General features: G+C 37.7%; 1 protein-coding gene across 5 annotated transcripts in view; it reads left to right on the top strand.

The window, feature by feature from the left end:
* Nucleotides 1–15,911, top strand: part of LOC306871958 (unconventional myosin-Ie-like) — a 45,752-nt gene continuing 29,841 nt past the window's right edge. For all 5 annotated transcript variants that reach the window (XM_079420245.1, XM_079420247.1, XM_079420244.1 and 2 more), the window contains exons 1-2: nucleotides 1–252; nucleotides 15,253–15,396. In XM_079420245.1, the coding sequence (XP_079276371.1) occupies nucleotides 244–252; nucleotides 15,253–15,396 (153 nt within the window). In that variant the 5' untranslated portion in view covers nucleotides 1–243. The remainder of the gene's footprint in view (nucleotides 253–15,252; nucleotides 15,397–15,911) is intronic.

Below are 15,911 nucleotides of genomic sequence, written 5' to 3'. Positions count from 1 at the left end.
GCCTCTGGTTCCGTCAGCCAGCAGACAGACACAAAGTTAACTCTCGCTGCGGTACAGTCAGTGCGCTCGAGCGTCCTCAGTATTATGGAGCGGCGACACTGGTCCTGAGGAGACGTTTATAACAGCACCAGAGGACAAAACGAGACCGTGACACCATCCAGACACTTTAATAGGCTTATTTTATTTTAGTAAACAGTTACAAAACGGATTATAAAAGAAGGTCGGCTGCGGTGTGATAAACGAATGAAAATGGTGAGTGAAAATATACTTATCACAGTCACATACAGAGATAAACACAAGGGACACTGCTCCTGTTTTGGAAACAGTTTTCCAGCATCCTTATCGAGATGAAGTAGCTTACAGCAGCTGCTCGGTGTTATTGTTTTTAACTTCTTTCTGTGGTCATTTACATCAATTAAATCCCTATGGATGTGACCATTCACCGATTCATATAGGATACTATTGTAATTGGCATCATAAATGCTCAAAATTCAGATAATTTTTTTTTTTTTTTTAGTGTGGTCAAAACAAGTGCAAACTAATACTAAACATTTTTTTCATTCCATATTAATTACATGCATTTCAATTTACTGGAGATTTGTGTATTTATATGAACCCTATGTACGTGTTTAGTTATTATGAACATCTTGTGAATATAGTGGCTGGTCTGCTAGACAAACAGCCTCAGCTGGGTGTCATATTCAGCTATTGTTTGCCCTCCATCTCTTGTTCACTTTGATAGAAACAGCCTCTCCTTTCCCAGCCCTCCTTGAACAGGTTGTACTTATATCTGGTCCTGGTTACAACCCAGTTTCTTGCTATTTTTAGCAATATGTTTTTGTCCAGGTGTCTAGATGTCCAGGCTTGTGACCGATAGAAACCATTGTGTTTCCACTTTCCCAGATCAGTGTTCCTGTTAGACACATTGAAGTTATTGTTTTTAGCTCATTATTAACATATACTGTCATGCTAACCTGGCTTAGTCTTATGTAATAGTGGAAAACTGTAAGTTACACACATTAGTGTCCATGGTTACAGGACACAGAGAGATGCAGGTAGGTTTAGTCGCATGTGAAACTCACTTCCGTACATATGCCTATAAGAATGTGCTGGGTTCTGCTTTGAATAAGTACGTGCTTATGCGTGTGTCCACAATGAGACCGTTTCCTCTTGTTATGATGGAAAGCAACACCGTTTTCTCATAGCTCCTCGAGCAATATTAGGCTTCTGTTACGCTTGAAACTTTTCGGCTTTGTATGATCCCTGGATCCCATGGTAGGATGCTTTCACAGACGCTGCTTGTCTCAAATTCAGTGTCTTTTTCAGCCTGTCAGCTGGTGAAGAACAGGTACAGATCAGGTGAAAAACAAGTAAATCCAGTTCAGCTGTCTCTTCAGTGCACGCAGAAACATTCTCGGCAAGCAATGCAGCCGGTGGAACTAGTTTACCTTGGGCTTTACATATATGGGACAAACCTTTTTTGTAGACGATCCATGCTGTCTGTAGTATTTAGTATGTATTGCAATATTATCAATCGTTCTAGGTAAAGCATTTTTTCTGCACAGAATAAGCCAACTTGTGGTTAGCTGTTCTCATGTGGTCAAAATATCACAGAAATCATTAGTGATCAATTAAGTTGTGCTAATTGCTTGTATAAATTAGACTAAAACGGACTCTATATGATTGTACAAGCACTATTTTTTTAATGTTACCATTGCCTGTAAAGTCCCCATTTATTTCTAATGATAGAATGTCACATATGAGGCCAATCTCAGTGTGATCTGCAAGTATATTCTATATAACTGTATCTGTGGAATTAATAGGTGGAGTTTGTACCTATATTTGTTTTGACTGCAGTATCGTCAGAGTATCCTTGTTGAGTCTACTCATTTTGCTCATGACAGCTCAAAGGAAATGGAATGATTTCTGAAATATGAACTTGCGGTAATGTCTGTTACACAACGGTGCCCAATTTTATGTATACCAGCGGTGCAAGAGCAATTTAGGTTGATTATGTAATTTATCACTCAGTTGACTGAACTACTGTATTTAGAAACTATATCATAAAGTTTTGTTTATGTAGTATGGGGACATTTTTGTCCATAATGCCCTTGATATCTTTGGGCTCAATACACTGAACACATTGTTTTAAAACAGGCCACAAAAGCAAGATTACTCTTCTCCAAAATTATGTGATAAACATTAAAGAAAGACATTGAGTAAATATCGTTCTTGTTTCCTCTCCACTGTTTGGTTTATCTGGGTCCATTGTGATTGGTCTCCATATTTCAGAAGCGGTTTTACAGGTTAAGCTGTATCTGGTAGGGTGGTAGCTTTGTGCACTTTCTTTTTTTCCTGCTCAGCACTATCTTCTCTTTTCCTTTTTCTTTCTTTGCCAGATGCTGAATAGTAGGTCAGTATGGCAACATATGTTTTGCATTAAAAGCTGCAGATGGGCGGTACATGCTGAGTAACATCCCCCCCTATTCAAAGCCTCTATGTCACACCGCCACAGGATTGCTGAGGAATCCAGACTCTTTCTGAAAGAGTCAGCAACCCTCACCTAAACAAGAGAAAGGTCTAGGAGGATGGCTGAAATCTGTGGTCTCTATTAGTCTCTAGTTATAAATTTCCGGGTGTGGCAATGAATTTCTCTCAATATCAGCTAGCGTCTTTGATGCTGGCTTCTTTGATGCAGTTTTATTGTTGGTTCTAACTACACCAAACTGTGCTTATTAAAAACGTCCAATCTAGAAGTTCACCCCCAGTTGATTGAATATAAAAGATATCCACTGATGTGTTCAAGTTAAGATTTATATGGTTTGTTTACAGAGCCAGTTGAAAAAGATCATCAATTAGACTGAAATAAACCCTTAATTGGAAAATCTCTATTGACCTTTTCATTGTGATGTGCACCATATGTCGACTAGTAAATTTGCCTAATCTGTCCCTTAGACATTGAATCTTTGTTTTTCTTTGTGGTGACTCTGAATGGCTGTTGCTATTGATATCAACCCCAATAAATGTCAAGCTTGTCACTTCTTGGAGATCATGTACGGAATTTTGTTAGAGAATTGTGCTATTACATGCCACCCACATGAACAAATCAATTCTTTCAGAAAGGATGCATTAATTTGATCAAAACTGACTTTAAAGACTTATACATTACAAAAAATAAAATATATGCTGTCCTTTATACTTTAAAAATCCTAGAAAAAGGTATCAAGATTTCCACAAAAATATAAAGCAGCACAACTATCTTCAATACTGATAATAATAAGAAATGTTACTTGAGCGTCAAATCAGCATATTATAGTGATTTCTGAAGGATCATGTGACACTGAAGACTGGAGTAATGACTGCTGAAAATTCAGCTTTGCATCACAGGAATAAATTACATTTTAAAATATATTAAAGTAGAAAACGTATTTTGATCAAATAAATGCAGAATAAGATGCTTCTTACAAAAGCATTTAAAAATCTTTAACTTTTTAACAGTAGTGTATATGCAATGCAGACCTACGTTTTTACATAAATGTATTGCTAGGTTGTTATTTTTTGCCATTTTTATTTGTACAAACAGTATCGTGAGGACAGAAATGTCCTTAAGAGCTTCATAGCAGAAAAGAACAAGAGCTTCGTGGCTCAATCAGTCGCAGTATGTGTGCTATAACCACTAGGCCAGAGTTTTAATAATATTTTTGTTTTGATTACTGATGTGAAATATCATTTTATCCCTAATAAAAAAGTAGATTAGACTCTATGCAGGCCCAGTTTCCTTAAAGAGTTGGTCTTGAGAAGCACAGAGATGGGCTTTCAGCTGTGAAATGAGATCATTGTCGCTTTGCTCCTGCCAGCTCATGTTCAGCTCCTCTCACCTTGCCTCTCCTGTTTCTCTCATCTGCATTAGTCTCTTTTGCAGCTTCCCTTGTGCTACCAGCTTCTAAAAGCAGGTCAAGGGGACCGGTGAGCATGTGCTATCAAATATTGTTCAGTTTTGAGAGAAGAGAAACTGTTAAACAGACAGGAGGTGTACAGCGAAGCCTCTTGTTAATGATATCCAGTATGTGCACATTTATGGCTGATGTTTGCTTACTGACAGAACAGCTCCTAATTTGTTTAAACTGCAATAAAAGCCATAATGATTGAAGCAGATATTTAGTTGTAATATTGTAGAATTAGATTTGTACTAGATTTTCTTCTAGGTTTCCCTAAACGCGAGCTGGTTTATCTGTGCCTGTTTTTTCTGTACAGTTTCTGTTGAGGTGACCGTGGCTCACTAGGCTGTGTTTACTCATGAAACTCAACCCAGGGCCACAGAATGACTTGTGTTCAAATATTCCCACAAGCCAGAGGCAAAAGCGAGTGAGAACATCACAGACAAGACCATAACAGTGCACGGTTTAAAAGAGGATTTGCATCAAAACATTTTGAAGCTATTGTTTCATGCTGCCACTCTCATTCCTGTAATAAGCACAAAGGTCATGAGGAAGATAGTAGTTCCACTTTGTCCTTTGCATGTGTTTTTATTTTTGAGGGAAAATTCACACGTCAAAAATTCACATGTCTTCCTTTTCTGGCCCAAATATCACTGCAGTGTTGCCTCAATCTGGTTTTAGCGCAACAGTGTTTCTGTTTATCTGCAAAACTGACCTTGACTCTTTGAACCCAGCCTGTGAAAAGTTTGTTCACTGACATTATCAGTCTGTGTCTCATCCGTGTATTTGCATATGCTCTGAAATTCAGGCGCATAAGCCATATGAATGTCTTAAGATTGCTGAAATAGCTCTACGAATATTTCACTGTGACAACACAACTGCTGTCAAAATATATAGTAGTGTTGTAACTGATGGTACGTTGGTACTGTGCTAACGAAATATAACAAAGGTTTGAATATAGATTGAATAAAGATTTTGGCCTCAGTTGTCAAGTCAAAACACTTGAGATAAATGGCAAAGATAGGAATTTTCAAAGCTTTATGCAAATAAGTGATGTGACGGGGCATTAGCCAATGGGAGTGCCGACAGTGACATGCTGCTTAATACAGTTGAATATTGCAGCTGAATAAAAATGTTTGCTAGAAACCATTCAACCCTTTTCAGTATGATTTCACCGTCATTAGTGTGATCTGACCCATTATGGCCTTGGTCATCTCAATGCTTTTCACAGTGCACGAGGCCAACAACATTCATCCTGTGTCATTTCCCAGAGGAAGTGTGATTTACTTAGCTCTTCTATCAGATGAAGTCCAATCAGCCACGGCCAGATAAAACTGCTGCTAATATTGTATTGTAGTTGTATTCAGTATTTTTTGCTCAGCAGTTTTTAGCGATTTCACAAAAAGTCACTTTCAGCCATGCAGTGAATTACGTTTGGGGGCATAAACAGTGTTTCATTGATGTCAGGCATTGTAGACCAGAACAATTGATATAATTTCTGACCGTTTTGATGCTTAAAACAATGAAAAATAGTTTTCCGCTCTTTTTAGTAGTGCTGAGCCTTTGAACAATTTTGTCATTTTCAAAATGAGATCAGACGGTTGAACACAGAGGTGGCTGATCCACATGCTTGGAGGAATGTAAATATTTGTGCTTTTGATAAATCCCTGGAAGTGCTTCATAAAGCTAGAGGCATGCGGTTGGGGGACCATTCACTTCAGAGCCTGTTTAACTCAATTTATTGGACCTTCATAACAGCACAGTGAGAATTACAATATCTTATCACTAAGTAGGTCAGCATATGTGGCATGCTTTTTGATGTAAAACATCCTTTACAGACAAAATAAGTAGTGAATTAAGTAGTAAACTTATTTTAGCAGTCAACCTAGTGCACAGTTCACATTTCTGTATACTGAATGCTCATATACGGTAACTCCGTGGCATGTTTTTTCACTCAAATGAAGTTAAATAAAAAAGAAAAAAACTTAGTTATAACATGCAAATATACACATTATAAATTTTAAGTAACAGGATCTAGCTGGTGTTTGTAAGAGCAGTGAGTCATATGATGCAACACTATATTGTACGTTTTAACAAAGACTTATTTGAATATTTTGGTGGTGAAATGTTTTTTCCTTGGCCAGAACACACAAATAATGTCAATGTTATGAAGAGGTGACATTTTTCTGAACACTCTATTTATTAAGTTTTTACAGTAATGTATCAGTGCAGCATATCCAGTCTGAACAGATCTTTGAGGTGAATATTTTTTTTTGTTTTTTATAAAACACCATGGACTCACTGCTCCAAGGATATAACACTAAATATATTTAAAAGTAAAATTATAACTTTTATAATTATATTTGGGTTAGATTTTAAAATTGCAATTATATTATGTGCACTTAAAAAAAAAAGTTAGCTCAAATGTTTAAGGCAACCAGCTTCAGTAGATTTTTGAGTTTTCTCAACTTATTGTTTTAAGTTCATAAAACTTTAAAGTTGAGACAACTCAAAAATCTCAACTTTTTTTTAACAGTGTGGGTTTAGCTGGAAATTGTCACCTTCAGTCTAAATAATTTTTTAAATAATTATAAAAGATGTATTATGAGGCTGTTCTATGGAGTTATGCAAAAAAACAAATCAACACATTTACAAATGAATACACTTAAAGGCTTCCTTTTGATATTGCATGTAACGTAATATAATAAAACATGTTTTTATAACACTTACGAAAAAAAGAAGTAAAGAGTGCTACACGGGTGTCTTTATAAAGCCACTGGTGCTCATTGGATGTGGTGGAGATAAAAAATCTAATTATATAGACGAAATGCTTCCAAGGCACTCACGTGGTAAGATAAAAAGCCTTTTATTTTTGGCATTTTTGCCTTTTATTGTGATAGGACAGATCAGATGTGACAGGAAGTGAAGTGGGAGAGAGAGAGAGGGGGGCGGGTTCGGGAAAGGTCCTCGGGTCGCGATTCGAACACAGGATGCCTGAAGCACAACTGCGTTGTATGTTGGCGCGCTGCCTACAAGGCTATCGGCACCAACAGATAAAAAAATCCTTTTACTGGGCTTTTTTATAACGTAACATGATCTGTGCAGCATCCTGAAACAGTATTGGATTATTGACTATTTACAATATTAACACAAATACAATAGTCATTTCATGTCAGTGATTAAATTTAAGTTGTCTGACTATCAGAGTGATAAAGCTGTGTGCTTGGCAGCGGCACTAATGTGAGATCTCAGTTTGCTGGTTCTGATCAGAACCATTACTCAGTTGGGAACTGGGGGATTTGTTCTCGTCACTTGCCAGCTCCCATTTCCCGTTGGCTATGAGTAAGATCCCCTGATGCGAAACATTCCTGTGTTGGTTCTGTTTACTCTTCCCTGATTCTGCCATGACAGGGAACTCACACACAGGCATGACCACAGTGAACCATCCCGCTTAGTCTCCCGGCTCATTCCACCCTGTCTCTATTATTACAGTAGACACTCGAACTGTACTGATTTTAGATCAGCTTGAAAGGATGACGTTGACAAATGCCACTGCCATAGACCTGTCCGACTGGCCCTTCCATTTCCTGTCTATACGGTAGAGCATTTAAACGCATTCTCCTCATTGTTATGTAGGTGTGCTCGAGGGTGTTGTTCAGTCAGGGATCTCAATCCTTAAAGATCAGCTCAAAATAGACAGCAACAGGGGGGACTTGAGCTTCGCTGTTGTGTTTAATCAAGTTTCCACACATGCCTGACTTTGATTAATGTCCTCATTACAGGCTTCTCATGTGGGCTGGTAATGTGGCCCCTTATGTTGTGTTGTATCTCTGTGAATCTGTGGAAAATTTGTTTAGACAAGACATTTTTATGAGACAGAAGTTATTTCTGCACCAGAGCACTTGTAGTACAGTAGGCACCATGACGGCAACTATCAAAGCGATAGTTCAGCCAAAAATTAAGATTTTTGTTCATTTACTCACCCTCATGTTGTCCCAAAACTGCATGATATTTTATTTCTGCTTTGGATCATTAAAGAACATATTTTAAAAGTCAGTGTTCAGACAAACACTGGCTCCCATTGAGGATTTTAATTCTGTTTAACAGAATAAAAACATGCATGTTTGGAACAACCAAGTGAGAACCGAATTTTCATTTTTAGGTGATCTGTCCCTTTAAGAGTCTGGCTCTTAAAGCAAATATTGAATCTTGTTGCAAGGTGCTCTGTTGAGAGGCAAAACAGGTATGGAAATTACTTTTTTTTTATTACTTTAATTTCTCAGTCAGCCTCCTCTCTGAGACACTCCTTTATTTTGAACCAAATTATGAGGTGGCATTTGTTTGTGTACACAAAAAGCTTCATGAAATGGTCATTATCTGCTTACCTTTGTGTGGATTATCGAACACTGTAAAAGCCTTCGTAATGAAGGCTGTGTGTGTGTTCATGTTTGGAGAAGCTGCACCTCTCTAAAAGGTATAAAGCACACCATATAACCATAAATCAGCCCCATAAACATAGCCTTAGGCTTTTTATTTATTCATTGGTGTGCATCTGTGTGTTCTGGGAAGACCTTGTTTCAAGTATCTTTTAAAAGCAGACCGTTAGTGAAGTCATAAGCCATGACTGCTACTAAGTAGAATATAAAGGTTGCATGGGCATATATTACCAGTTTTAATAGTCAATTGAAGTATTTGAGTGTTTGATTTACTTTGTAGTTAACTAATCAATTATTGTTGATTGTCTCGTAACAAGAAATGTTGAGAAATGCAAAAGTACTTATGAATTTCTCTGAGGTGTTGTGGATTTGTTGTGTAGTTGGTTGTGGCAGGACAGGTGGCCAGTTTGCAATGGCTTGAATTTGTTCAAAGTAAACAGGATTAGATGACGTATAATCCTGTTTACTTTGAGAAAGTAATTTTTTTGGCCAGCATGAAAAGTGGATATATTTTATTCTGGAAAAACAAACCTTATTAAAGAAGCATATGTATTTTGTCTAGCTGCGAATTGCAATCCAAGACCACCCAGATGTACTGTACTCTCACATTCAAAGGAGAAAATTCCCTCTTAATGATAATTATTTCATTTTCATTTCATTTATTTAATCAGGGACAATGCACATTAATAACACAAACAATATGTAAAATGCACCAGATTTAGCCAACACTGGCTAATTTTCATCCGTAGTCCCTTTTGGCAGGTTGATGTTAAGGACGGGAAGAAAATATAAACAAAATATTAATACACCAAATTAAGAACAAGAATAAATAAATACTTTATCAATCTAATTTCATCTGATCACCTCCAATTTGTCATTCATTGTGCAGCATTTTCAGAAATTCAAACAAATTACATGTTGATAAACTTGTCAAGCTTTATTTTATTTTATTATTTTATTGAGTTGAAATGAATTGAATTGAACATGAATCGGCAAATACTCCAGAATTAAGTCTATTTAAAATATATTTATTCTATAGGGGATAATTATTGTCCACCTGTTTTTAAGCATATCCTGGCAAATATCTAACCATGACCAACAAACCCACGACAAGATACTGTTACTATATGGATGAAATGATCGGTGTATATTGAACTGTCAGGAGATGAGATGACTCCCTTGGTCCTGGGTTTAAAAACTGCCATCAATATGATGATGCACTGTCATCTTGTCTCATCAGCTGCACTATTAGAATTTTAGCACCATTTTTAGAATCCTAGTCTAAACATAATCTATCTCTATGTGTACTTCAGGGAAAATGATGGCGTACCAGACTTCCCCATCAGACAAAATGTGCTACATTCTTTTCCACTGCCTTCAAAAGCGAGCAGAAATAATATGGCTGGGCTGAACTTGGAAACTTTGGCACAGAGTTTCTCTGCAGTAGCCAGACGTTTGAGAGCCACTCCTATCTCAGTTTACACAAACCCTCGTGTTTGCTGTCTCTGGAGTGACGCTATAGTCCTACTTCCACAGCCTTTTCTTACCCAGAAACCCCTCTCTGCTCCTCTGGGTGTTCTCTCTCAATCTTCGTAACCTGACCAACACCCCTAGAGGTGTTTTTACTCCATACGTAAACACTGGGATGCATTACAGCTCGATTATGTAATGGTAGAAAATCCTTTTCCCAAATCAACAAACATGACTTATGTTTACAAGTATGATGAAGGTATGATGACTTATTTATTTTTAACTTGTAACGCATTTAAATTTATTGCACACCTATGATTAATCTAATCTCTGGGCTTTTACTTAGTTTGTTACAGCATTGAGCTTTTTCAGCTATTTGTGATCTGATTGTTTTCTGTCTGGCTGTGGATGGGCCTTTTTTTCTTCAGCACATTACATTGGTGAATTTACAAGCCTGTTGTGTCTGTGTCCAGAGTTTACTACCATTCAGAATGAAGGGCTACCACCATGCACATTGTCCAGGCTGGGATTGTTTCTGTCAGGCATTTTCCAGGATCACTTAAGACTGTAAGAGCTTCACAACTGCCTGCTGTGAAAATACCATTATGTGCTTTTACATTTTGGCGTGGAATTCTCATCAGTACTGATGGAAATCACCATTGGAGTCGCATTCAGAGGGCTTGTACTTGCACTTATACTTTATACTTTATTTATTTTCCTTTTATTATCATGCCAGCTTTATGAGTGCCAAGGTTTATGTTCTGAAGAAGTGATCGGAAGGGACATTCTGACCTTGTAATGACCCAGGGTTGTAAACAACATACTGTATGTTAACATGCAGAATACTGATGGATTCAGACCGATGGTATCGGATTTTGGGCTACAGCCTACAAGCCCCTCTTACATACCTACAAAACTATATAGTACATTTTCATAAAAGCAGGTACAGACTGGGTTTCATTTTAATGTGTATAATGTGTTGTTTATGTAGCCTTGTTTCAAAGACTATAGAAATACAAAGACGGTTCACTCCTATACTTGAATGGGAGAAACTGCAATGCGCAATATGGCAGGATAGTCCCACCTTCTAAATGAAAGGGCCAGTCGTTGATTGGTGAAGTGAAGTGACATTCAGCCAAGTATGGTGACCCATACTCTGAATTCGTGCTCTGCATTTAACCCATCCAACGTGCACACACACAGCAGTGAACACACACACACTGTGAACACACACCCGGAGCAGTGGGCAGCCATTTATGCTGCAGCGCCCGGGGAGTTTGGGAGTTCAGTGCCTTGCGCAAGGGCACCTCAGTCGTGGTATTGAGGGTGGAGAGAACGCTGGACATTAACTCCCCCCACCTACAATCCCTGCCGGCCGTTAGAAGCTCCCGTTCCCATAGAAACCTGAGGCTGGACCAGCCGATGCGCATGCACAGTCATAACATAAGCGCTTCGGGGCAAGTTTGGCTTGCACTTTCACTTCAGGGCTAGGGCTAACTTGATCCCACTTCAGCTCTGCCGTATGTGAATGCATGTCCTCTTTGTGTATTCCAGATGGTTGTAAACAAAGGATAGTTTGAGGAGGTAAAAAATTGCCGCCTTATTGAATCAAACCCAGCCATTTCCTGTGCCTGAGTCTGCGCTCTGCTCCACACTCTCCATATAAGGCAATGGTATTTGCATGAGGGAACAGCCTGCTATGTCAGTATGGATCGAAGACTGGTGTTGCTGACATTTTTTAACTGCTGTAGGATTACAGTGGGGAAATTATCTTTAACAGTATTTTCTGGCGAGGATTTTGCACAGAGAACAATATATTTTGTTGATATATATCAATATATCTTTTATGAATGAAGCATTTCTTCTTCCTGTTATTTATTTATTTAATTTTTTTGTGAAGTTACATTTTCTAAAAGTGCCACACATGTAATAAGTGGGCAAAATAGAGAGCAGATCTTCATCTGTGGTCATATGTGATGCCGGCCAGACTCCGTTGTATAGATGGTGTTATTGTAGCCTCTCTCAATACTAGTTTACTGTATATTATATACACTCCAGATGTGCCATTCACCAGTCTGGAGAATCACATTACACTGACCTCACAGCTGCTCCTTAGTCAATTAATACAATAAATGCCCTAGTTTATCATGCAGTCATTTGGATTATTTGATTATGCTTGGTGAGTTGTGCCATCCAGCATCAGATGTTTCCCTGTCATTCATGGCAAAGCAGCATGTCATGGTACATTCTCATGACAGTAAAAGTCAAGAGTTGTTGAGTTATTTCTTGCTAACTTGCATGTACTAAATATGATTGTATTGTACAATTACAATAGAATATATAATGACTTATTTTACAGCACCCTCAAAGTTGAATAAAAACCTGATTAGTGCCATCTCGCATTGCAGTTATCATTTGTTACGTCAGAAAACATTTTTGAATTTTATTGTAATGTTTTTGTTTTTTGTCAGTAGTTGCGCACTAAGTTGTATAATCAGTCAGATGGTTATTGCAAAATAAACCCCTTAACACAGAAATGGGGGTTTCATGCCTTTCTAAGGCTGTCTTCCTCCCATTGTTTATAATAGTAAGCATGAATGTAAAGTTGTTGGGGTTGAGATATTTTATTGCGTGGTTATTTTAAATCCTGATTGATGTCTTCCCAGGGAGTTTGGGATTCTGACCTTGCGTGGTGCAGATGGGTATCATTTTTGTCATGGTGTAAATAATGCCTGCTGTTCCTGGGTGAACCACAGCACAAGCGTAGTGAACTTTAGCTTTCCTTGTTTCCGGTGTTCCTTTACAAAACAGAACATTTTCATCCCTAAATAAGCCTAGTGGGACCAACTATAACTCATAAAAGCAGAGATGCTGTTTTCTCCCTTGCTTGACTTTGTGTGGTCTATGACTTTGAGTCTTGGACCGTAGGTGTGGTCCTTGTGCTTTTTGTAAAGACTTCTTCAGAAAGAAAAGAATAAGATTACGGTGTTGTGCGCTATCTGGCCCATTGCAATTGTGTTTTTGAGGAACTTTCATGAATAATTACAAACAGTCGGCAAGTAACACATTGAATTGAACATGAATTTTTGAAGTTTTAGAAAGATTAAAATAGTATTTCCTTGTAAAATGTACATCAGTCATTTTTGTTTTACTACTTCATCGTCGTCATCTCATTTAAGTCATTGTGTGTTCAAATAGCATCCTGTTTTCTCTGTTCTTTATGAAGCTCTGCTTTGGCTTGCAGTTTATGGGCAACATGTGCTGGGAATGAAGACATTCATCTTCTTTCCAGGTGTTTATGTGTCCCATGGTGTGATAGTGATGTGGACTCAACCACTGTGAAAGAAACGGTTCAATAGAATTAGAAAAACAGTCGAAAGACAATGAACTCTCTCTGTAATACATGCAAAAATAAACTAAACAAAACAGGCTGTAAAGGTCTGAACGAAGGGTTGACTGTTTTGTTTAAAACGCTGCCTTCCTCCTGTAATTGTTTTTGAGCCAGCTCCACTTCTAATAATGTTCAGGTGAGGTTCCTTATTGTTGTCATGTGTTGAGCATTTATTGTGTTTCTTTATTTTCCTGTAATTTACCTAGGACTTGTACTGTGCTCGTTTACGATGGCAAGTTAATTAGTCCTTCAAGGGAGGGAAAAAATCTTCCATACTTGGTCTGCTTCTGCTTTCTTGCGCCCCTAGATTTTTCAGACTGTGGAATGTACAAATTTGAGAATGTTAAATGTCTTCCAGTTTACCTCACATCATTGTCATGGCATTCCTTAGCTTGGAAAAATTGCTGTAAGAAAAGAATAGACAAATGTGGCCTTCAAATCAGACTAATGCACTAATGATTGAACACTACAGAGGAAAATGTTTAAAACAGCAGTGCGTTTGGATCATGTGCTCTCCAAGCGGTACACTCATTGTCTATGTCTCTCTGTCTGGCTCTCTTTCTGTATTTCTTGAGTCACACTCTTTGTATCCTTCTCTTTTGATATCCTGTCAAATGCACTTGAGGCTTTGTGTCATTCTGAGTAAGGGTCTGGTTCCTCATGGGTCATGGTGACCCCAGAACGGTAGCCAGAAGCCATTGACTCACATCCCTTGATGAATGACCCAAGCTCTCCGGAGACACACCCTCTGCAAAAACATCACCAGAGTGGAAGTAGAATGGGAAAAGAGGGGGACGAGGGAGAAGAGGGGGAATGGTGAGAACATCAGGCGAAGATCAAAAGAAGTGTTTGTAGTGCTCAGGGAGTTTTAGGGAGACTCCTGACCATGCACTTTTTATCAGTTTAGAAAAACAAAATCAACATCTGCTGCGGTGAAAAAGAACGAGCTGTGTTAAATGTGCCGCAGGCGGTGAATTGGACGCGGTCATTTTGCTGACTGGACTGTTTGCTCACATTAACTGTTGTCAGCAATGTACTGTTTATCAGTGCTCATGACTGAATGCGATTCAGAATGGAGGTGTAATGTCTGTGTCACTGGTGGCATTAAAAGTGATTGCAAATTATTATTGGCTTAATATAAGAGTATGATATAATAGGTATTACAATATCAAGGAGAAACTCATTCCTGCTGATTTTAAGCAGAATTTTAAATTAGCCTAAGCTGGTTCACTGGTCTTAGTTCCAATGTTACTTTAGTGTTATTTACGTACTACTGTGTTATTTATTAACATTTTGAACTAATTTTGTTTTTAGATTAAAATTAAAATGAAAACTTATCTAAAACTAGTGTTTTTTTTTTGCTTTTATAATTTTTTAATTGTTTTAATAATATATTTATATAGCTTTATTTTGTTTTAATTTCAGCTTTAGTTCTTGATCTTCTTATTTATAGAAGTTGAATAAGTTACTTTATTTCTAATTCAAGTTTTTCATCTAATATTTTATTTTAGCTTTATTCTAATTACTTAAAACATAATTGAAATACAATTTTAGTCTTAGTTAGCAATAACTAACTTGACTTGGAGACAATCTTAAATCTCAGGCTGGTTTAAGTGAGTTTTTTTTTTTTTTTTTTGTAGCGGGATAATGATCATGCATTTTTAGTGTAATTGCTCTTGTCAAGGTACCATGTTGCTTGCTACCACTAGTATACCATGCTACCCTACCACCCTAAACTCATACCATTCATTGAGAAAAAAAACTGCTCATACAAACAGAGCAATGTTTCAAAAGGTCAACAGAGTTGCAATGTTTTCACTCTTCTGGGAAGTCAACCTATGAATGGCTTACTTACAGTTGTCTCTATACATCACATTTGAGAGAAAAATCTAGTTATGGAGTGTCTAGAACAGTCTTTGGATATGCTAATATAGTTTTTGCCAGGTAGCCTGCTACACAAAAGGTATGGGTGTGTAAAAGTCTAACGAGAGTTTCTTGTTTGTGTTTGCTTTCACAGGGGAGCCGGGGACACTACCGGTACCACTGGCAAAGCCACAATGTCAAGCAGAGTGGTGTGGATGATATGGTGCTTCTCTCCAAGATCAATGAGGACGCCATTGTGGAAAACCTCAAGAAGAGATACATGGATGACTTTATTTTTGTATCCTTGTCCAGCTGTAAATACATCATAAATCCTTAGTCTAACTGTGCTAATATCTCAATCTGATATAAATCTGGCCCTAAATATGGATGTCGTCTATCTGAGTTTTTGCAGATGGATGTTTTCCAGTGGCTCACTAGAAAAGTCCTGGATTCCATCCTCTTGAGTATAGATTATATCTTGATTGGGTTTATTTTGACCAAAGCTTCACTAAAAACTAACATTAATGACAAAAGTTGTTCTTGAACTCTATGCTACAACTTCCAAATCAGTGTTGTCCCCACAGTAGCAGGGACTGTTTTTGATCAAAGCCGTATGTGAGATTCTGAGAGCTTTGTAAAAACAGATTGTTGAAGGCAGCCAAAGAATGCTGGTTTACCTCTCTTCTATATGAACCCAATGTACTTGGCAGAGTTCATGTCTAATTCATCACACATTACTGGCACTAAAATGACCTGTACCGTTTCTTGATAAAAACCTCACTTGCAGTGCATTTCTATTTTCTGCCCTTATTA

The sequence above is a fragment of the Barbus barbus genome (genome assembly GCF_936440315.1).
Source record: "Barbus barbus genome assembly, chromosome: 1".
Taxonomy (NCBI): domain Eukaryota; kingdom Metazoa; phylum Chordata; class Actinopteri; order Cypriniformes; family Cyprinidae; genus Barbus; species Barbus barbus.
The sequence above is the reverse complement of the archived record's forward strand: the minus strand, read 5'-3'. Positions and strand labels throughout refer to the sequence as shown.